This window comes from Panthera onca, chromosome E2 (assembly GCF_046562875.1).
Source record: "Panthera onca isolate mPanOnc1 chromosome E2, mPanOnc1 haplotype 2, whole genome shotgun sequence".
In the NCBI taxonomy this organism is placed as follows: domain Eukaryota; kingdom Metazoa; phylum Chordata; class Mammalia; order Carnivora; family Felidae; genus Panthera; species Panthera onca.
Window position 1 is genome coordinate 400,185 of NC_138353.1, and position 20,835 is coordinate 421,019.

Consider the following 20,835-nt stretch of genomic DNA (forward strand, 5'->3'; position numbering starts at 1 on the left):
GGACTTTGGGAGGCTAGATCACAGGGAACAGCCAGGGGGAAAAGACACCATGATGGGTGGATACAAAGTGCTTGTGTTGCTGGGGACCTTCCAGGTGACATAGTTTAGTGACCTATGCTAATGGATGTTAGAAAGGTTTTCAATGAAGAGGATGAAAAGAATGACTCAGTATGGAAAAGAAAAACCACTAATACTGAGCCATCAAACTGAGTTCAGAAAAAGGGCTCAGAGATTCATAGAGATGGCAGTCTATGTTGTGGCAAACAGAAGGACATCACCAAAGATGGGGATCAGGTGCAGAGTTCGTAGCTGAATACTACCAGAAGCAGGTAGTTCCAATGTCATTTGCATTAGAACACAAAACAAAGGGAAGAAGAGAACATCCAAAGTTTTCTTTACAAAGCTGATAAAGATAATCGGGGCGCCTGGGTGGCTCAGTCGGTTAAGCGGCCGACTTCAGCTCAGGTCATGATCTGGTGGTCCGTGAGTTCGAGCCCCGCGTTGGGCTCTGTGCTGACAGCTCAGAGCCTGGAGCCTGTTTCAGATTCTGTGTCTCCCTCTCTCTGACCCTCCCCCGTTCATGCTCTGTCTCTCTCTGTCTCAAAAATAAATAAACGTTAAAAAAAAAATTTTTTTTAAAGATAATAAACACAAAAAAATCCACCCACCTCCTGAACCTAATTTATGAATATGGATCTGTCTGTGGATGCCAGCAGCTCTTACAAGGGCACTTCCACATTTATTATGTCACTGTGTTAACTGTTCAAAGGAGAAAATCACTATGATCACCTTGGCATGACTATTAGGGAAAACGGGCTATTACTGATTTTCATTTATTAGAAAGGGCTAGATGACTATTGCTTTGTCCAGATAAAACTGACTTGAATCAAAACAGAGTCCAGCATCATGCTTGTCAAGACCCAGAAACTTTCCCATTTAGGTCACTCACTCTTCACACTCTCAACTTCAGTGTTTTGGAAGTACCAGCTGTGACAAAGGTCATTATGTAACTGGGCAAGAGTAAAACAATACTAATACGATCGCCTCCTGCTTTATACTTGCTGGTAAAATGACTGTACTGAGAAAACTGAGGCTCTGGTAAGACTGTTATAACTAATAAGAGAACTTAACAGCATGACAGGTTCATCTGGACCAACTACGCAAGACTGCAGAGGATTAACCTGAGCCGGTTAACAGCAACCACTACAGTGAAAGCCCAACAGCACTCAGAAGGCCTGACATAGCACCGTGAAGCGAGATCCCTCTTTGTACACTTGCGCCAAAACTCGACTAGACCAATTCTGCATCAAGGAATTCTAAATGCAATCATCTAACAGGATTTTCTTAATGAACCCCTGACAAACTGATGTCAAGCACTCATCTTGCAATCCAGGTGGGTGAGAATAGTTCATTGTTTGTTTTGTTTGTTTTTTTGTTTTTTTTTAGAAATAATGAGAGGAACTATCATTTATCCAAGTTATAAAACTACCATATGTACAGCAGTATGTGTACTCAGACTAAGATCAACGAAGCAGAAGGGACCAAGACCGAAGCCTATGCCCAATAAGTACCATGGAAATTTAGTCTGTAATAAGGACGGTGTTTCCGATAAGCAGAAGAATCTAATCAAAATTTGTTGAAAGAACATATGCTCCATACCGTATACACAAAGAAACTCCAGATAAGTGGACAAAAACAAACAAACAAACAAAAAACCCTGAAATACAAGAAAGTATTTATGAAATCTGCCTATCTATGAATGGGATAGGAATAAGAACAGATCTGAAAGGAAAAATACCTAAATTATATAACTTCTTTATGAAAACTAAATTTAAAGGTAGAAGATAAATGGGGGCGCCTGGGTGGCTCAGTCGGTTAGGCATCCGACTTCAGCTCAGGTCATGATCTCACGGTTCATGAGTTCAAGCCCCACATTGATCTCCGTGCTGACAGCTCAGAGCCTGGAACCTGCTTTGGATTCTGTGTCTGCCTCTCTCTGTCCCTCCTCCGCTTGTGCTCTGTCTCTCAAAAATAAATAAACATTAAAAAAAATTAAAGGTAGAAGATAAATAAATGTTGGTCTGGGATATCTGTAGTATCAGTACCCATAATTAATACAGAGTTCCCAGAAAGAAGAAAAAAAAAAGGGAAAGTATATAAACTCACAAAAGTACAAATGGTCCATAAACATAAAAATATATGTAAGCTTCATGAGGGAAATGTCAACAAACTGAACATAGTACCAGATCTGCCAACCTTAAAAAGATCATTAAAAATCGCTGGCAATGAAGGGGAAAAAGCTTTCATGTAATTGAGCAGCTATATGTATTTTTTAGAGAGCAATCTGTTGCTACCAGATTTTTAGCTTTTATCTTGGTTGATTCTAAAATTCTATTTTAAGAAACCCTACCTGCAAAAACAAAAACAAAAAACACCCCAACTTGAATATGCAACAACAAAAAATATGCAGTAATGTTTTTTGCAACAACCTGAAAGACTATCACAGGAGGAAACATCAAATGTGGACTACATAGCATCTGTTAAAATGGATACAACAGGCCTGTTTGTATCCAGTAGAACACCCCCAAGTCATAAACTTATTCATATACACACATGAAAACATCTATAAAAAAAAGTCTGGCCAGACGCACCAGTTACTGGTGATCACATGAAGGAAGAGTAGTAGAGCAGAGGAGCCCCTAACAGTCAACTGGCCACTGGTAACAAATTCTCATTAAACCAAGTAGTATGCCCCTGACTCAGACCAGAGGAAGAAACAGTCTGATTCAGCATGTCTGAGCTAGTCATCACAGCACCCCATCTGGGGGTTTCCCCTGTCACCTTGTTTTCTAAGACACCAGTCCCTGACTAACCAGCCCATTCCCTGCCAGGACTCCCATGGGCCTGGGTCTCACCTGAAAAGGTGTCTTGAGGAATTCCTCTCTCCACCGACCAGAGCGCTTCCTCCTCCTCTAACTGAGATACCACATCTGGCTTGGAAAGCTGATGTTCTGCCCAAGGGAAAAGAGACAGGGCTTGGGGGTCTGTGTTCAGGAGAAAATGCATTCCTCCTGTGGCACATGCTGTCCCTGAATTCTTCCCTGCAAGGGCATGACTTCTGGTCTACAGCAGTGATGATAATGCAGTCCATCCCCTTTGTCAATTACTTGCCTTCCTGGACTCCCTTGCCAATAAAAGTGGCAGTGGGACCCCAGTTCTGGCCAGCAAGACACAAAGGGAAATCTGTCAGCTGGAGACGGTAGGGCCTTTTTTTTTTTCTTGCTAAATAATGGCAGGTGTGAGAAGAGAACTAGCCAGGACTGTCCCTTCGCCTTCTTTCTTCCCTGAACATGGATATGATGTTGGGTGCCTCAGCCATGCAGACACTAACATAAGCGTGGAAAAGTTCACACTAAGCACTGGGAAATGGAAGGGATCAGTCTTCAATGATACTTCTGATCTGTTGGGACATTGACCCCACATCCTCCGGAATTGTTACAAAAATGAACATCTACTGTAGCTGGAAACATTCCTGATAGACCTACCTCCCTAGCAACTCAAGGCCTCTGAGGGATGGACTAGGCAGCTTTAGAAGTCATGTGGAGATGCCCTTTCCCTACAGGTACAAAGTAAAGCCCTCTCCCTCAGACTCCAGGACCTTGACAATTGCACTCTGATCCCTGCAGCCTGAGCCAAAGCAGACACACACTTCAGAGGCACCACATTCGTGCTGCAAAGCGCAGATCTTTATTGACATGGAGGCCATCCTTACCCACTGAGACCAGGTTCCTGTAGTTCTCCAACATCACCTCCCTGTACAGGGACTTCTTTTCGAGGTCCAGCAGTCCCCATTCGTCTGAAGTAAAACCCAAGGTCACATCTTCAAAGGTCACTGGTTCCTAAAACCCACAGGTTTCTGTTCAGCCAGGGTCTGTCATCACCCACGCTGACAGGAAGGGAAAGGCTGACCCAGCACATGAGGGCACAGTCTACAAGATGACCTGAAAGCATTCCCGACGTCTCGTGTGTTTCTGCGTTTGTCTGAAATTGAGCAAACCCAAGCTTGACCCTATTCAGGTCACAGCAGGGAAGACATGTGAAGCCAGAGAGAGTTCTTTATTCGCTGAAGATCTCCCATTTCTTATTAACTTGGACATTCCAGTACTAGTATTAGCGTCTATGCGTCTTATTAGGGAATTCTGCGAGCTGAATCATCACACCCAAGCCTTCAGCTCCCGTCCATCGCCTAGGCTGCTTCTACTTCCTTCAATGGTCAAGGATCCATCCTCCTCTATCGTTTTTTTCCTAGTGATAGAGCTCTCATCCCCTCCAGCTTTGATGCCAAAATGGTTACTGAAATGTAAATATAAACCTAATCCCTACTTAAACCTGTCAATACCTATCCTCGATACAGAGGATAAACTAGAGTCCCCCAGAACCTGACCTGTACTCTAACCATTCCCTTGGAAAGCTAAGCAACCAGCGGTTCCTCCATTCAGCAGTCTCTCATGCCCAGCTAGTCTCTCAATCCTCCCGAAGATGCTCTGGAGCCTGAAGGCATCTCAAGGGAAGGTGGCATCTCACTACCACCCTGCCCCCCCCGCCCCCCGATCCCGGGGTAGACTCAGAAACTCAAAGAAGCCTCTACTCACACGAAACCAGGCCGTCGGAAGCCCGGAGGCCATACCTTTCTTCTCCTCGACGTACCTCGTGGGAGTGGGCAGTCCTGAGAAGGTCGAATTTGGGAGGTGGAAGGGGTGTTAGGTCTATGCGGAAGGGAGCCCCCTACTTAGCCCAGAACCGGCATCATCAATGTGAAATAACAGGTCCACCCGCCACCTAGAAAAACGCGCTGAAGGGGTCGTCTCCACCTTCTCCCCGACGCCTGGAGGGCCGGTTTCCCCCTGGTCGAGAGGAGATCGTCCTCATACCTTTCTCACCCAGAGGAAGTTACACCCTTCCCTAGTCCGCACGCGCCCAGAACGGGTCGGCCCACCTTAAGCCCCACGCCTGGAGGGAGTTGTCTTCCCTCTGGGCCCCGGGTTCCCGACCACACCGCCCCTTCCGGCCCCGCAGCAGGAAGACGGCAGGCAAGACCGGCCTTGGACTCCAGAGGTTGGTGGGGAAGGGACTGAGGCCGCACACCCCGAAGAGTGGCCCCGGGATGTCTCCGCACAGCGCCCGACGGGAGCGGATTTCGCGCCACACTCACCCAGTGCGCGGCGCACAATGGCGACCGTCGGCCCGCGGCGAAATGCGTCAGCGCGCAGGGCCGGACTACAACTCCCAGCCACCCCTGCGGCGTGCCCGCCCGACCTCTCCCAGGCGGCGGCCATGTTGGCCGGCCATCTCGGATGGCAAGGGAAGCCTGGGCGGGCCGGAAGAGGGCACTCGCCAGCGACCCTTGGTGGTCCAGCTGGGTCGGGGGGGGGGGCTCGAGTCGGGTACGCCATGCCGCGGGGCCTCAACACGTTCCCAAGCAGCGGCGCAGGCCAGAACAGAGTCGTGCTCCGCCACGAGGGCGACCACTCGTGGGAAGGACCGGAAGTTGGGGAAGGGACGGAGAGCAGAGAGGGTGGGCCGGAAGTAGATTAAAGTTGGGTGGAGGAATGGCGGGAAGGATTACTACATTCCTTGGCGGAGGAGGAAGAGCGGGCAGGGCCTGAAGCGTAGAGGGTTGGGGCTGCTATTCCTACCCAACGTGAAGGAAGGAAGGGCAGGAACAGCGTGGGAGGGTAGCGTACAGAGGGCGGAGCTAACGTCCAGCCAAGCTCGGGGAGAGGAGGAGGAGCGGGCGGAGAGCGGGTAGGAGGGGGGAGGAGCTAAAGTCCACCCAAATACCGGGAGGAGGCTGTGGTAGGAAGGACGGAAGTGAGTGGGGGCGGTGCTAAATGCGGATCCTCGTATAAGGGGAGGAAGAAGGGCAGGAGGGGGAGGAAGAAGGTAGGAGGGGGAGGGAGGGCCGGAAATGTGCTGGAGACGGCCTGGGTCCTGAGAGGAAAGGAGGGCGGGCCTGCCCCGAAGGTGCAGGTGGTGCGGCTCTGTGTCCTCCAGTTGTAGGCAGGGGAGAAGGGTCAGGCTTAAATGTCCACTCAAGTTGTGTGTAGAAAGGCAGGGTTAACTGTACCCTAGGAACGGGTGTGGGGGTAGGTTGTGAAAGAAAACCAGAGCTAGACGTAAGCTAAAACGGTGGAAATAAATTTTATTCACCATAATGTAGCTACAGGGGAAGACACACTCCAGTATAGACTTGGGCTCAATTCTGAATACCAGCAGATCAAGTGGGGATTTATAACTAAACAAGTTGGAGTTGGGGGTGTTAGCTGATAAATACACAGTCCGGCGGCTTTTGGCCGTACCAACCTAATAAGATTATTGCTGAAGGCAGGCCTAGGTGATCTGATACCACCTGGGGGCAGTCGTGGGGATGAAGTTTGATCAGTTTTCAAGGGTAGAGAATTCTTATTAAACTGACAGGATTCTTGCTAAAACTGGATTCTACAAGGAAGTACATGGAAGGTTGTTGGGGAGAGGGTTCAGGGGAGTCTGACTAAAGTTTGGGTAAGCAAAGAATCTTAGGGAGGAGGAGTGGGGTGGGTAGGATCCTCTGCACAGTGTCCTCTTCTGGGAGCCATGGTGCCCCTGTCTAGGAAATGAAAGAAGACTTGTTTCTGCCCATGATCTGGTGTGTGCTCGTCTTCCCTGGGGGCCAAGGACTAAGTAGTCTCTTATCTTCCTCAGAGTCCAGTATCTGGTGTTTTCCCATCTTGGTCAGGTCCCAGGGCCTACTGTGGTCTTGACTTCTTCAGGGTCCAGGCTTTGATGTTCTTGGGGCTCTCCTAATTTTCTTGGGCCCCAGACTTCATGGATTCTCCTCTTGGAATTTCCCAGCAGGTTTTAGCAACCCTATGCCTCCCTTTGGGTCATCCTGTCCACAGCCTGCCAAACTTGTTCCAGGCGTTGTTATTTATTTATTTGTTGAGAGAGAGAGAGAAATATCTTAAGCAGGCTCCACAATGTGTGCAGAGCCCATCACAGAGCTCGATTACACAATCCTGGGATCATGACCTGAGCTGAAATCAAGAGTTGGATGCTTAATGGACTGAGCCACTCAGGTGCGCCCAGGAGTTGTTAATTTTTATTGTTACTGTGGAGAGCATCTACCTGCCAGCTGCACATTGTTCATCATATTTGTTGCAATAAGACAGTCTTGATTTTGATTAGTATTTACTCAGAAACTGAGAAGAAGTCTTTTATACTAAGAGTATTTCCTTGGATTTTCTTGTGGCTATTGTAGAGAAAATACAATCTCCATTCTGTAAGTAATTTGGCTTCTTCCTTTTCCATATTTTGACTTAAAAAAATCTATGTTATAGCCCTAGGTACTGTGACAGAGCCACATTAATTAGTCATGTTATTTTTGCTTTGTGTTGGATGTGACTGGGGATGCTTGTCATGGTTCATCATCCAGTTTGATGAAGGACGTTAACATCTTAAGGAAGCAAGTCCCCTTGGAAGTTCTGTCAATTTCTGTTTATATGGTATGGGATAAAAACATGATTTTCAGTTAAAAGGTGATTTTCAATAAATATATTATTGGAGACTTATTCATGAAAGCCACTTTAAATACAGCTTTTAATGGGGCACCTGGGTGGTTCAGTCAGTTGAGCATCTGACTTCAGCTTAGGTGGTAAACCCCACATCAAGCCCCACATGGGGCTCGCTGGCCTCAGTGCAGAACCCACTTCAGATCCTCTGTCCCCCTCTCTTGGCCCCTCCCCTGCTTGTCCTGTCTCTCTCAACAATAAATAAACATTAAAAAATAAATATAACTTGGGCGCCTGGGTGGCTCAGTCGGTTGAGCGTCCGACTTTGGCTCAGGTCATGATCTCTCAGTGTGTGAGTTCGAGCCCCGCGTCAGGCTCTGTGCTGACAGCTCAGAGCCTGGAGCCTGCTTCAGATTCTGTGTCTCCCTCTCTCTCTGCCCCTTCCCTGCTCATGCTCTATCTCAAAAATAAAAAAAAATTTTTTTTAAATAAATAAATATAACTTTTAACAATAAATTCTGTGCTCTTTTTCCCACTTAGCAAATTAAGCATGCTACTTAGTTTACTGTGATTGATTATGTTAAAGCATTTCTGAACAAATAATAACTATTATGCAAGTAAAATATAAAAAATGTCATGTATCCTGTTTTCATACAGGGCCCCAATCCCTTATTCAAAACCTTCAGGGCCAGAACTGTTTTGGAATTCACAAGTGTTTGGATCTTAACAGGATAGTAAGGTACGTATGTCACATACTATGTAACATCTTGAGCAGGAGCAGAATACATGAAAAGTCACACTAGGTTGGAGAAAATGTGTAAATAGCCTTGTTATTTCTGGTAAATTTGGCAGATACATAATAGAGGAAGAAACTTCATTACAAAAGCTTTTGGAATTTAGAGTTGCAGAAAAGGCATTGTGGATCATATGTAAAAATGGCTAGATTAGCAATACTTGTTTCATTCAATTGCAAAGTTAAAATTTTTTTTAATGTTTATTTTTGAGAGAGAGAGAGAACGAGTGGGGGAGGGACAGAGAGAGAGGGAGACACAGAATCCGAAGAATGATCCAGGCTCCAAGCTGTCAGCACAAAGCCCAACATGGGGCTCGAACCCATGGACTGCGAGATCATGACCTGAGCCACTCAGGTGCCCCCATTCAATTGCAAAGCTTAATTTGTACTTTTCCTCTCAATATACTCCATATAGTCAAAGACATGTTTATTGAGATACTAAATTGTTGCAATATATTAACATTCTTCCATATACTTTCTTTAATATTCCACTACTGATTTAACATAGGACTAAAAATAAGAGATATAAAACTGTATATTGGCAAAATCACTATGGCAGCTGGTGGCACTCAATGGAGTCTTAAACGTGCCATAAGACTGAATCATGGACCTAATTTGATCTCCACTCACCATTGTCTATTCTTCTTTCACCGTACAGAGCATCTCAGATTGTTTCATGTGAGGGGAACACACATTTAAAAGTCATTTCAAAAAGGAAGAAAAGTGGGGCACCTGGGTGGCTCCGTTGGTTAAGCAGCTGACTTCGACTCAAATCATGATCTAGCCGTTCACAAGTTTGGGCCTGCGTTGGGCTCTGTGCTGACAGCTCAGAGCCTAGAGCCTGCTTCAGATTGTCAATCTCTCTCTTCCCCTCCCCCACTCTCTCTTTCTCTCTTAAAAATAAATAAATAAATAAGTAAATAAACCTTAAAAAAATTTAAAAAAAAGTAAGAAAAGAAAGGTCAACCTTTTTGTCTTTAAAACAGATAGGTGTGTTCAGCTGGCTCAGTGATAGAGTATGTGATTCTTGATCTCAGGGTTGAGAGTTCAAGCCCCTTGTTGGCCATGGAGCCTACTTAAAAACAAAAAACCAAACAAAAAAACCCCACCCAAACCAAAACAAAAAACCCATGGGTCTCTAGGAGACTTCTCAGAACTCCTCAGACCTTGAGAACTTCAAGTTGGAGAAGCAGAAATAAATTAGCATTTTACCTATAAATTATTAGTAATAATTTATTAAATTATTAGTAATAACTGTTTCCCAGAAAATACACCTTTGGATCTATTTATTACTGCTAAACATTTATTCTTTGCCTGTTCTCCTCAACATCAAAGATAACGTTCCCAGCTGCTTGGCTTCAGCAACATCAACCGCCTCCCCAGAAAGACATTTCACTAGATGTTTCTCTTAGAGCTATATTGTTTATTGTATAGTTCTAGTTAATGTTTTCATCCAGTATTATGTTTGAAGCATCAAACTGATCTGAGGGGCCGTTACAAACTCCAATCTTTCTTCTTGAGTCTCCATTCTTCCTCTGTTCAACAACCATGAACGGATATATATATCCAAGATGAAAGAAGGATATCAGCTCTTAACAAGCTTAAATTAAAAATGGGGCACCTGAGTGGCTCAATCAGTTGAACATCTGACTTTGGCTCAGGTCATGATCTCACAGTTCGTGAGTTTCAGCCCCACATCAGGCTGTCTCCTGTCAGCACCGAGCCCACTTTGGATCCGCTGCCCCTGCCTCCTCTGCTCGCTCTCTCTCTCTCTCTCTCTCTCTCTCTCTCAAAAATAAATAAACATTAAAAACTTATTAAAAATCCCTGGATATTTACGTTACCACAAATAAGATATGAAACAGATCTAACTGCTGTAACTATTGGAAAAGGAAATAGATGCACTTATTAACAGATAGTGTTAGCACACCTAAAAAAAACTCAACTGAAAAATTTAAAAAATCAATGAGATTGCAATAAACCAGGCAGAGTAATAAATAAAGACACATAAATCAACACACACATACACACAAAATCTCTATAACCCTAACAAGTATATTGAAAGGTTTCTGTCACAGTAGAATCATAAAAACATGAAATGTCTGGGATTAATTTGTTGGGAAATGCAGGCCACCTATATGAAGATAAGTTTCTGGAAAGAGTTACAATTAAATTTGCATAAATAAAAATGCTTATCATGTTGCAGGATGGGAAGGCCAATTGTTAAATCCCAAATCATCACTAGGCTCAATGCAATAGTAAACAGGATTACAGCAGGGCCTTTTGGAATACTGGCCTCACACTTTACTCTGTATTTCCTTCTTTCTCAAAATGTAGGAGAAGGAACTGACTGTAGTTTTTCATAAGAACAATCAATATGGAATCAAATTCCTCTCAAGGAGAAATATTCCCAGAAACTATTACTTCAAAAACATTCTTTGTTTTTTTGTCAATAAATTTAGACTTCAGGGGTTCCTGGGTGGCTCAGTCAGTTAAGCGTCCAACTTCAGCTCAGGGCATGATCTCACCATTTGTGGGTTTGAGCCCCACCTCGGGCTCTGGGCTGACTGCTCAGAGCCTGGAGCTGCTTCAGATTCTGTGTCTCCCTCTCTATCTTCCCCTCCCCTGCTCACGCTCTGTCTCTCAAAAATAAATAAATATTTTAAAATTAAAAAAAAAATTTAGGGGCGCCTGGGTGGCGCAGTCGGTTAAGCGTCCGACTTCAGCCAGGTCACGATCTCGCGGTCCGTGAGTTCGAGCCCCGCGTCAGGCTCTGTGCTGACGGCTCGGAGCCTGGAGCCTGTTTCCGATTCTGTGTCTCCCTCTCTCTCTGCCCCTCCCCCGTTCATGCTCTGTCTCTCTCTGTCCCAAAAATAAATAAAAAAACGTTGAAAAAAAATTACAAAAAAAAAAAAATTTAGACTTCAAAGCCATCCATAGCATACGGTTATAGCCACAGAACTTTTTTATGGTGGTGATAGAAGACTCATTTTATGGTTCAGCAAGTTGGCACAAGTTTTTTAGGTAGAGGTGTGTGCTTCATTTCAAACACTTATGTCACCTTCTATAAACAGGGACATGAGGGGAAGACTACCCATATCTGCATGTGTAATTTGATGAAGCTACCACCTCCCCTGGGTCCCACTCTGCATTTTTACATCATACCCTTGGATATCTGAAATGTCTCGCTGCCTTCTCTGCAGCCCCTTGCCTGTGCCTTGGAGATTGCTGCTGAGTTAACTTGGCCCTTCCTGCTGATTGCGGTGGATCTCTGCTCTTTGTGGGTTGTCCACCTCCAGAGGATTGGCTCTAAATCAGGTGAGCAAGGGTCAGCCTGAGCCTGCAGAATTTGGTTACCTGTGATGGCTACTTCTAGGAGTCCCTAAATAGTAGCTCAGCGTGACTAAGCAAGAGACTTGAAAGCAGAAGCTAGTTGGGAGCAAGAAAGGGTTGTAGTGTAAGAAGTTTGGTTTGGTTTGGTTTGGTTTGGTTTGGTTTCCCCCAAGTGACAGAATATGTCACCATTCATTATCTGATATTGCATGAAATCCAGAGGCAGAGGGCTTCCAGGGATGGTTCCTGGGCTCGACTCTCACCCTTAGCCAGGTACTGTCCATCTTTTCTTAGTGTATTGCCTCCCTTAGTGTATTGCCTTGGTTATTCCTAAAGCTTGTGTCCTCATGGTCTTAAAGTGGTTGTCACAGTTCCACACATTACATGAAGCCATGCAACATTCGGCTGAAGATATTGGCATCAGGGAGTGTATTTGTTTCCTGTACCACTGTAACAAATTACCACATGCTTTGTGACCTAAAACAACACAAATTTCTCATCTCACAGCTCTGGAGGTCAGAAGGTCAAATGGGTTAATGGGCTAAAATCAAGATGTTGGCAGAGCTGCATTCCTTCTAGAGGAGATTCTCTAGGGGAGAATCCATTTCCTTGTCCTTTCCAGCTGCTAGAGACTGCCTGCATTCCTTGGCCCATGGTCTCTTCCTCCAACACTAAAGTCAGCAGCATGCCATTTTCAAGTCTCCCTCTGACTCTGACCTCTGCTTCAATAATCACATTGCTTTCTTGGACTCTGCTTCTCCTGCCTCCTCTTAAGCAAGGATGATTGTGATGACATTGGGCCCACTACATGTAATCCAGGATGATCTCCCCATGTCAAGATCCTTGACTTAATTACATTTGTGAAGTCCCTTTTGCCCTGTAAAATAACACATTCACAGTTTCCAGGCATTAGGATATGCGCATTTGGGGGAGCCATTACTCTTTGTAGCACAGAGAAGGGATAAAATCTTTCCCCCAGAAACCCTTTTTCTCATAGACTTCCTCAAACCCCATTGGCCAGGATTGACACTTGTGTCTATATCCTGTCTGTGAGAAAAGCTGTTAAAGAGAGTGGCTGACGTTTTGGCATCTGTAGAGGGAGATGGGCTCTCGACAATGAGGAGGGTGACACAGCAATAGAGGTTGTCAAAAAAGTCTTCTTAGGTGAGGCCCCTCTGCCACATAGGCCTCTCAAGTTGAGTTATAAGGCCACATGCCAAATCTGAGAGCAGTTTATACTGGAATTTTCTGGGCTTGCTACTAGAAGCAGAGATCTAGAACTTAATGAAGTTTCAACATCCAGGGGACAGCAAGGAGATGGGGATCCTGGAAGAGGATTTGATGGTTGTGCTGGAAAGGAAAGGTGGTATTCCACGGAGTATTAGAGGAGCAGGATCTCTTCCTTGGGTCTAGGAGGGAAGCCAGCATTTCAAAAGATTCTTATAAAGGGGGAGGGAGGGGAAGGTCTTCAGAATTAATGTGTGGGACCTTCCTCTTCATCTTTTCCCCAAGAACACGCCAGATACCCTTTTGGGCAGCTATGGGTGAGGTTTCCTCCCGATCCCAACTTTTAAAGGTATTTTAGTTGAAGTTTGTGAGATGTAGATGATCCATGGAGTGTGGACATTCCACCAGATTAGGGTATGTCTTTTTTAATCCTTCCTGTATCCTGACTATGCCCCTAGAAGTGTGAAGATGCACACTACTCTTTATGATACCTTTCTTAAAGTTAATAGTAGAATGCCGTTTGTGAAATATTGGTGAGTTAGTATAAAGCTCTCTGATTTGTTTGAAGTGATGGCATTTGGATTATGCAGGGGAAAAATTTGATGACCTATTCTTCAGTTCTCCCCATGAATACTATAAAATTATGCATATATTGATCCCCATGATACTAAAAGTGATCTTTGCATGACACCTCAAATTTGATGGTTCTCTAATTCATATAGGATGTAAGAAGATAGATATGGTATTGTTATAACCTTTACATTTTATTGTTTGTGGCAGTCATCCCTATGAGACGTTTTCCATCATGCCTAGACCCTGAGTCCCATTAAATGGTGTTTCTATGGCAAATCAAGGAGATATGTAGAACACAACTGCTTATAACTGCTTATCCATGATTGTAGTGAACCATAAGTGCAAAGTCTTATTACATGCAGTCACCTGTTTATGGGTCAAATATACCTTGTGTATTCTGCCTCCTTTGTGATTTCTGATGTCAAATAAAATGGAATTTCAACTAATAGCTTTTCCATATTGATTACATTCAATAAGTTTCTCAAATCTATGTGAATTTCCCAGTGTCAAATAAGGTAATAAGATGATAACCATAGTTGAAAGCCTGCCAACATTGACTCCATTCACAGTGTTCTGTAGTATGAGTCCTCTTGCGTTGAATATAGTAGGAACACCTCCTGAAGGCTCTTGCATGCTGATTACATATATAGGGGGTTTTCCCAGTATGAGTTCTCTTATGTAGCAACATGAGTACTGAGCCATGTTTATTAATTAATTTTTTAATTTTTAAAAACATTTATTTATTTTTGAGAGACAGCACAAACAAGTAGGGGAGGTGCAGAGAGAGAGGGGGCAGAAGATCTAAAATGGGCTCCATGCTGACCCCAGAGAGCCCCATGCGGGGCTCGAACCCATGAACCATGAGATCATGACCTGAGCCGAAGTCAGAAGCTCAACTGACTGAGTCACCAAGGTGCCCCATTGCTGAGTTATGCTTAAAGCCTTCCGCACAATGAGTACATCCACAGGTTTCTCTTCAGTGTACATTCTGTGATGTCAAGTAAGGAAGGAGAAAAGCATGAAACTTTCCTTGAATAATTGCATTGTAGTGTTTCCCTTCTTTATAAATTCTTAGGTGTAGTGTGAAACAGTCCCTCTTTGAAAAATTATTTCCTGGGGCACCTGGGTGGCTCAGTTGGTAAGCATCCGACTTCAGCTCAGGTCACGATCTCATGGTTCGTGGGTTCGAGTCCTGCATCGGGCTCTGTGCTGACAGCTCAGATCCTGGAACCTGCTTCAGATTCTGTGTCTCCCTCTCTCTCTGCTCCTCCCCAACTCACACTCTGTCTCTCTCTCAAAAATAAATAAACATTAAAAAATTAAAAAAAATAAACTAAAGAAAAATTATTTCCTGAATTCACTGCAAATATAATGTTTCTCTTAAGTATAAATTCTTTCATACTGAGTAAGGAATAATTTGTGTTTTATACATTTATATGGTTTTTATCTTCTATGAGTTCTGAAACCAATGAAAGGCAATACTTATCAGTGAAGACTCTCCCACACTCAACACATGTGTAAAGTTTGTCCCCTGAGTGGGTTTTCTCAAAGTTAAAAGGGTTGAGCTCTGTTCAAACTTCTCTACATTCATTACATTTATATGATTTTTCTTAAGTATGACCTCTCTGATGTCATTGCATAGTGGAAGAACGATTGCATTCTAATTAACTTTTCCCCCAAATTCACTATTCTTACAGCCTCTGCCCTGAATCATTGTTTCCTGATATGTTCCACCCATCTTCCTTGGTTTTCCTGCTGCTTCGTTAAGTGGGCTTATATTCCTGGTCTTTGACAAATATGGAAGGATACAGTTTATCTCTTGTGAATCTTTCTATTTTCAGGACAGCATATGCTTCTACGAGAAATATTCTGCTTTCTGGTTCACTCTTCACTTTTGAATCTACTTTCCCAATCTGAAAAAGATAGTTTTAAGTGCTTAGAGAAAAACTTCTGGAGATAAAATGGTGAGATTAAGTGAAGAAGCACATTGGAAGCATGTGGATTTTTTTTCAAATCTGCCTTTCAAAGAGTGACTGACCTGTGAGAGAGAATGAGCCCAACTACTTGAGGTGGCTGATGGGAAGATAGGTCAATCTTGGCTATTGATCACTCCTCCCTCTCCTTTTCCAGAGCTCTTTTGGACCCCAATTCTTTGAGGACCTGTCCTGAGCCCTTATCTTTGTCTCCTGCCAGTGTGAGCTCTTTCATTCTCCCGTATTCGAACACCATTTTATAAAAATGTTTATTTATTTTGAGAGAGAGGGAGAGAAAGAATCCCAAGCAGGCTCTGTACTGATGTAGGCTCTGTACTGATGTACTGATGTACTGATGTACTGTATCACTCACAAACTGTGATATCATGATCTGAGCCAAAATCAGAGAGTTGGACATTTAACTGACTGAGCCACCCAGGCGCCCCTCAAACACTATTTTTAATGTTGATAAATCATACTTCTATAGGTTCATCCCAGATTCTTTTCTGAGCATTGAACACATTCAACGGCCTGTTGGGCATCTCTATTCTACAACCATAGCCTGTCAAAATTGAATACTAATCCCACACCCACCACTTGCTCTTATCCTAGCCTTTCTCTACTAATGGACAACATCACCATTCCAGTTGCTTGTGTGAGCAGCCATGGACCCCTCCACCCTCTATTTTGAATCAGTCACCAACTTTTGAGTCCACCTTAAGTATACATTGAATTGCTCTCCTTTTCATTTCCATAGCCTCCTCCTACTCCGAGTCACTGCACTTGTTAGTTTAACTACCGCAGTAGAGCTCTGTCATCCCATCTTGTTTTTACTTCTGTCCCAACACTCATCCGGCAAAATCTTTCAAAAATATAAATCGGATTTTGTCATTTTTCTACTTGAACTTAATGGCGCTCTTAGCTATTTATATATTTTTCTAGAATATCCACCTCCACTATGAAGACAGATACATACAGGCAAATACCATATCTATTTGTTTATTCTTTTAGTCCCAGCATCTGCACGGGAAAGCCAAGACTATTTATTGGCCAGTTGTTTGAGGTCATTCAGACTCCTCACCACTTCACTCTTGACCAGTATGTGGATGACTTCCAAGTCAAGATCATTAAACCCCAGCTTCTAAATTTCCAAAGTTAGTGCCAGAATGTCTGAAGATCTTTCCTACACAGCATAGTATGAATTTCTAATGATATAAATCTAATTTTATCTCTCTCCAGGGTAACCTCAACCCAGGTGACTTCCCATTGCATTTAGAAGGAAGCTCAAACTCCTAATTAGTGTCCACAAGACCTGGAACATCTGAGCCTCATTGCATCTGACTCTTGTCCTTCTGCTCTTTTCCCTCACCCATCCATTCTGGCCTCACTGCCTGCCATCAGTTTCTTGATTGCACCAGATTCTTCCCACTTCAGAGCCTTTGCTAGCACTTCTCCTTTTGCTAAAATGCTCTTCCCCAAGTCATTATATACTGGCTCCTTCTCACACCTGAGAGTTCAGATTAAAGTTGACTTCATCAGAGAGGCTTTCTTGAGCTGTGTGGTGAATTCAGTAATAGTCCCCCAAAGACGTCTATGTACTAATCTGCAGAACCTGAGAACATGTTACCTCATGTAGCCTAAGGGACTTTGCAGATGTGATTAAGTTAAGGATTTTGAGATGGATAGTTTATCTTGGATCATGTGGGTGGGCCCAGTGTAATCACAAGATCCTCAAAATTGTAAGAGGAATGCAGGAGAGTCAAAATCAGAAGATTTTTGATGACAGAATCAGAGATTGGAGTGATTTAAGGTCACGAAGCACACAATGTGTCTTCTAGAAGCTGGACAAGGCAAGGAAATGGATTCTCCCCTAGAGTCTCCAGAAGGAATACCATTTTAGACTTCTGACTTCCAGAACTATAAGATAATAAATCTGTATTATTTTAAACCACTAGGTTTGTGGTAATTCATTACAGCAGCAACAGGAAACTAAGATAGTCCATATGATCTAAGGCACCTCCTCCTTTGTTCCCTCATAATTTCTTGCTCTTTTCACTTGCCATGCTTATCATGATATATGATGACGACTTGTATACAAGGTAGATTCTTCAGAGAATATTCAGCCCCTGGCCCAACAGCTGCCTGGTATGGAGTAGGAACTGGATAGAGTTGATAAATAAACAGAGGTGATGGACTTAAAAGGAACTATGAAGGAAGAGTCTGGACCCTAGTACCTCATACTTGGATTACTGAAGCAATCTTAATCTTCTATCTTTAGTCTTTGCTCTGTGACTCACCCTGATACAGAGTAATCTTCCTATGCCCCAGGAACATCATTTTTGACACTCTATGGTTCCACTGGTCTTGAACTCTAATCTCTCCAGCATGGTGACCTGGGCTCACTGGGAAGCCTTGGGCTTCCACTTTTCTCCTTACTAAATTATTTGGGTGTTCAACCGAGAGACATAAGAGCTGCCTATAGCCTACAGTCCTTAGGGAAGACTCATCCAAGGGACACTGCAGGCCGCAAGCAATCTTGTTGGGAGGAGGAGAAACATGGAGACACCAGGTCATGAGTGCAGTGTAAACCAAAAATGCCAAGGCAGGAATGACTCTAGGCAAGAAAGAAGCCTGGCCTGCAAACTTCAGGGAACATAGATGATGGAAAACATCCTAAATTGCACCATAAGGATCTGATCAACAAAATCTAGACCATGGAAAACTTTACAGTCCCACAGACCAGGTTTCACAACAGATCAAGTAGAAGGAAAATAAATAGATGCTGGTGTGGTAGGCAGCTTCCAAGATGGCCTCTGGTGATTCCCCACTCCTGGAATTCACACTTTCCTCTGGTTCCCTCCTTCCACGCTGTGCTGGGATTGGTATGTGTGACTCACAGAATGTGGCAGAAGTGATGGTACATCCCTTCTAAGAGCAGATTATAAAAGACACTGCTTTAGTCTTTATTGTTTCTTTATCTCTTCTCATTCTGGAGGAAGCCAGATGTCATGTTAGGAGGACAGTGAAGTAACCATGTGGAGAGAGGCTCAAGGAGAAACTGAGGCCTCTTGCCAACAACTACATAGAAAAACGTGTAAATGTACCCTCTATTGCTATTAGGCTTCATATGACCAATGACCATCGCCCCGAATAATATCTCGATTACAGCCTCATGAGAGACCCTGAGAAAGAACAATCAGTTAAGCTGCTCCTAATTTCTTGACCTACAGAGACTGTGAGCGTATCAAATGTTTGTTGTTTTAAGCAAGGAGTCAGCAAACTACAGCCTCCAGGCCTAATCTAGTTAGCTGTCTTTTTTGGTTTGGTTTGGTTTTGGATGGCTCACAGACAGAACAGTTTTTCCATTTTTAAATGGCTAAAAAAATCAAAAGAATTGTATTGTATGCCATGTGAAAATGTCAAATTCAAATATCACTATCCCTAGAGCTTCATGGGAACACAGTCATGTCCATTCATTACTTATTGTCTACAATAAAAGCAGCATTGAGTAGCTGCAACAGAGACCATGTGGCCCACCAAATCTAAAATATTTACTATCGGGGTGCCTGGGTGGCTTGGTCGGTTAAGTGTCTGACTTCTGCTCATGTCATGATCTCACAGTTCCTGGGTTCGAGCCCCGCATCGGGCTCTGGGCTGACAGCTCAGAGCCTGGAGCCTGCTTTGGATTCTGTGTCCCCCTTTCTCTCCGGTCCTCCCCCACTCATGCTCTGTCTCTCTCTGTCTCACAAATAAACATTAAAAAATTAAAATATTTACTATCTGGCTCTTTATAGAAAAAGCTTGCTACTCTTATTCTAAGCCATTATATTTTGGGGTAATTTTTACCCCAAGTGTAAAATTTATATATTATATACATATATATAATATATAAATAATATATAACTATATATTAGTTATATAGTATATAACTAATATACACTATATCTCCTTGCCCCTGACTTGGGACTAAGGCACGAGACTTGCTTTGGCAAATAGGAGATTAACAGGTATGATGTGAGTAGAGGTATAGAATGTGCTAATGTGGCTGGACTTACCCTTTTGTGCCTCTGCCATTGTCATGACAAGAACAAGATGATCATTCTGAAGGCCAGCTAAACCCAGCCTAGCTCAGCAAACCCCCAGTTGACCTGTGGGCATATTGTGCCAGAAGAAATGACTTTGTTGGAGTACCTGTGTGGCTCAGTCAGTTCAGCACCCAACTTCAGCTCAGGTCATGATCTCATGGCTTATGAGTTGAAACCCTGCGTCGGGCTCTGTGCTGACAGCACAGAGCCTGGAGCCTGCTTCGGATTCTGTGTTTCCCTTTCTCTCTGCCCCTCCCCTGCTTGCACGCTGTCTCTCTCTCTCAAAAAAAATAAAAAATAAAAAATAAGTAAACATTAAAAACAAAAATGAAATGAAATGTTGTTTGAAGCCACTGAATTTTAAGGGCGACTTGTTGCACAGTTTTCTTATGGTAATAACTGACCGATACATATTCTCAGTTATCAGTGGCTTTTGGTCAAAACAGAAATGGTCATTGTTTTTAATCTTGATATAAGGTTAAAAAAATTCTATATGGTATGATCTTAACTAGGACAAAAGAAAAAAGCACAAGGAGAAGAAAACAACTAATGAAAGTAAGTATGCTAAAATCTTCACAGAGATCATGTTTCAAGACTTGTTCCATTGTTGCTAGTAATAACTTACTGTAAGCAGTTGTGGAAAACAAGAAAATTTGTTCTGGAATCCAAGAAAGCATCGAAGAACTTTGCTACAAAAAACGTAGCTCCTGCCTTCTTCTGCCAGAGCTTATAGTCTTTGTGAGGATAGCATCACCATCCATGAGTCCCAGCTTGTCTATCTGCCGGCTTCCGTGTTCCTGACCACATCATCCTGGAGGAGGACTGCAAAGGGCCTAACCGCGGTCAGGTACCCACATCTGCACCAATACACCAGAGGCAGAGCATAAGCCACCTGCCAGACAGCAACCGCCTGTGATGTGCTGTAGGTGGGAGGCATTGCCTGAAGAGGTAGATGTGAGGACAATTAGAGTCCCCGCAGTCCTCCCCAGGGAGTCCCTTGGGCAATTCCCTTCCTATTTTTCTCTTTTTACTAAACATTTGAAAATTATTTTTCAAAAGTTTTTAAATATTTATTCTTGAGAGAGGGAGACAGCGGAAGTGGGAAAGGGGCAGAGAGAGAGGGGGAGACAGATCATCTGAAGCAGGTTCCAGGCTTTGAGTTGTCAGCACAGAGCCCAATGAGGGGCTCGAACCCACGAACCACGAGATCATGATCTGAGCCGAAGTCAGATACTTAACCAACTGAGCCACCCAGGCACCCCCTGAACATTATTTTTAATGTTAATTTAATATTAAACTATTTC

At 43.6% G+C, this 20,835-nt stretch overlaps 1 protein-coding gene and 2 long non-coding RNA genes across 12 annotated transcripts in view; 2 read left to right on the forward strand and 1 right to left on the reverse strand.

The window, feature by feature from the left end:
• Positions 1 to 2,022, forward strand: part of LOC132691244 (uncharacterized) — a 38,229-nt gene extending 36,207 nt beyond the window's left edge. For all 3 annotated transcript variants that reach the window (XR_014136170.1, XR_014136168.1, XR_014136169.1), the window contains one exon: positions 1,134 to 2,022. This is a non-coding gene — a long non-coding RNA (uncharacterized LOC132691244). The remainder of the gene's footprint in view (positions 1 to 1,133) is intronic.
• ZNF274 (zinc finger protein 274) overlaps positions 1 to 5,565 on the reverse strand; it is a 29,911-nt gene extending 24,346 nt beyond the window's left edge. Inside the window, exons 1-4 of one of the 6 annotated variants that reach the window (XM_060652341.3) lie at positions 5,213 to 5,564; positions 4,653 to 4,726; positions 3,773 to 3,899; positions 2,916 to 3,011 (exon numbers count right to left, since the gene is read on the reverse strand). In XM_060652341.3, coding sequence (XP_060508324.2) covers positions 2,916 to 3,011; positions 3,773 to 3,899; positions 4,653 to 4,726; positions 5,213 to 5,453 — 538 coding nt within the window. In that variant the 5' untranslated portion in view covers positions 5,454 to 5,564. The other 5 variants (XM_060652343.3, XM_060652345.3, XM_060652342.3 and 2 more) reach the window with 5 other exon arrangements.
• Positions 5,493 to 16,986, forward strand: LOC132691258 (uncharacterized). 3 transcript variants are annotated; one of them, XR_009615664.1, is made up of 4 exons: positions 5,493 to 5,575; positions 8,205 to 8,286; positions 11,544 to 11,658; positions 16,686 to 16,986. It is a non-coding gene; the product is annotated as an uncharacterized LOC132691258 (long non-coding RNA). The 3 variants fall into 3 exon arrangements; XR_009615663.3 differs by having other exon boundaries at positions 5,566 to 5,943; XR_009615665.2 differs by lacking the exon at positions 5,493 to 5,575 and adding an exon at positions 5,952 to 6,685.
• The last annotated feature ends 3,849 nt before the right edge of the window (positions 16,987 to 20,835 follow it).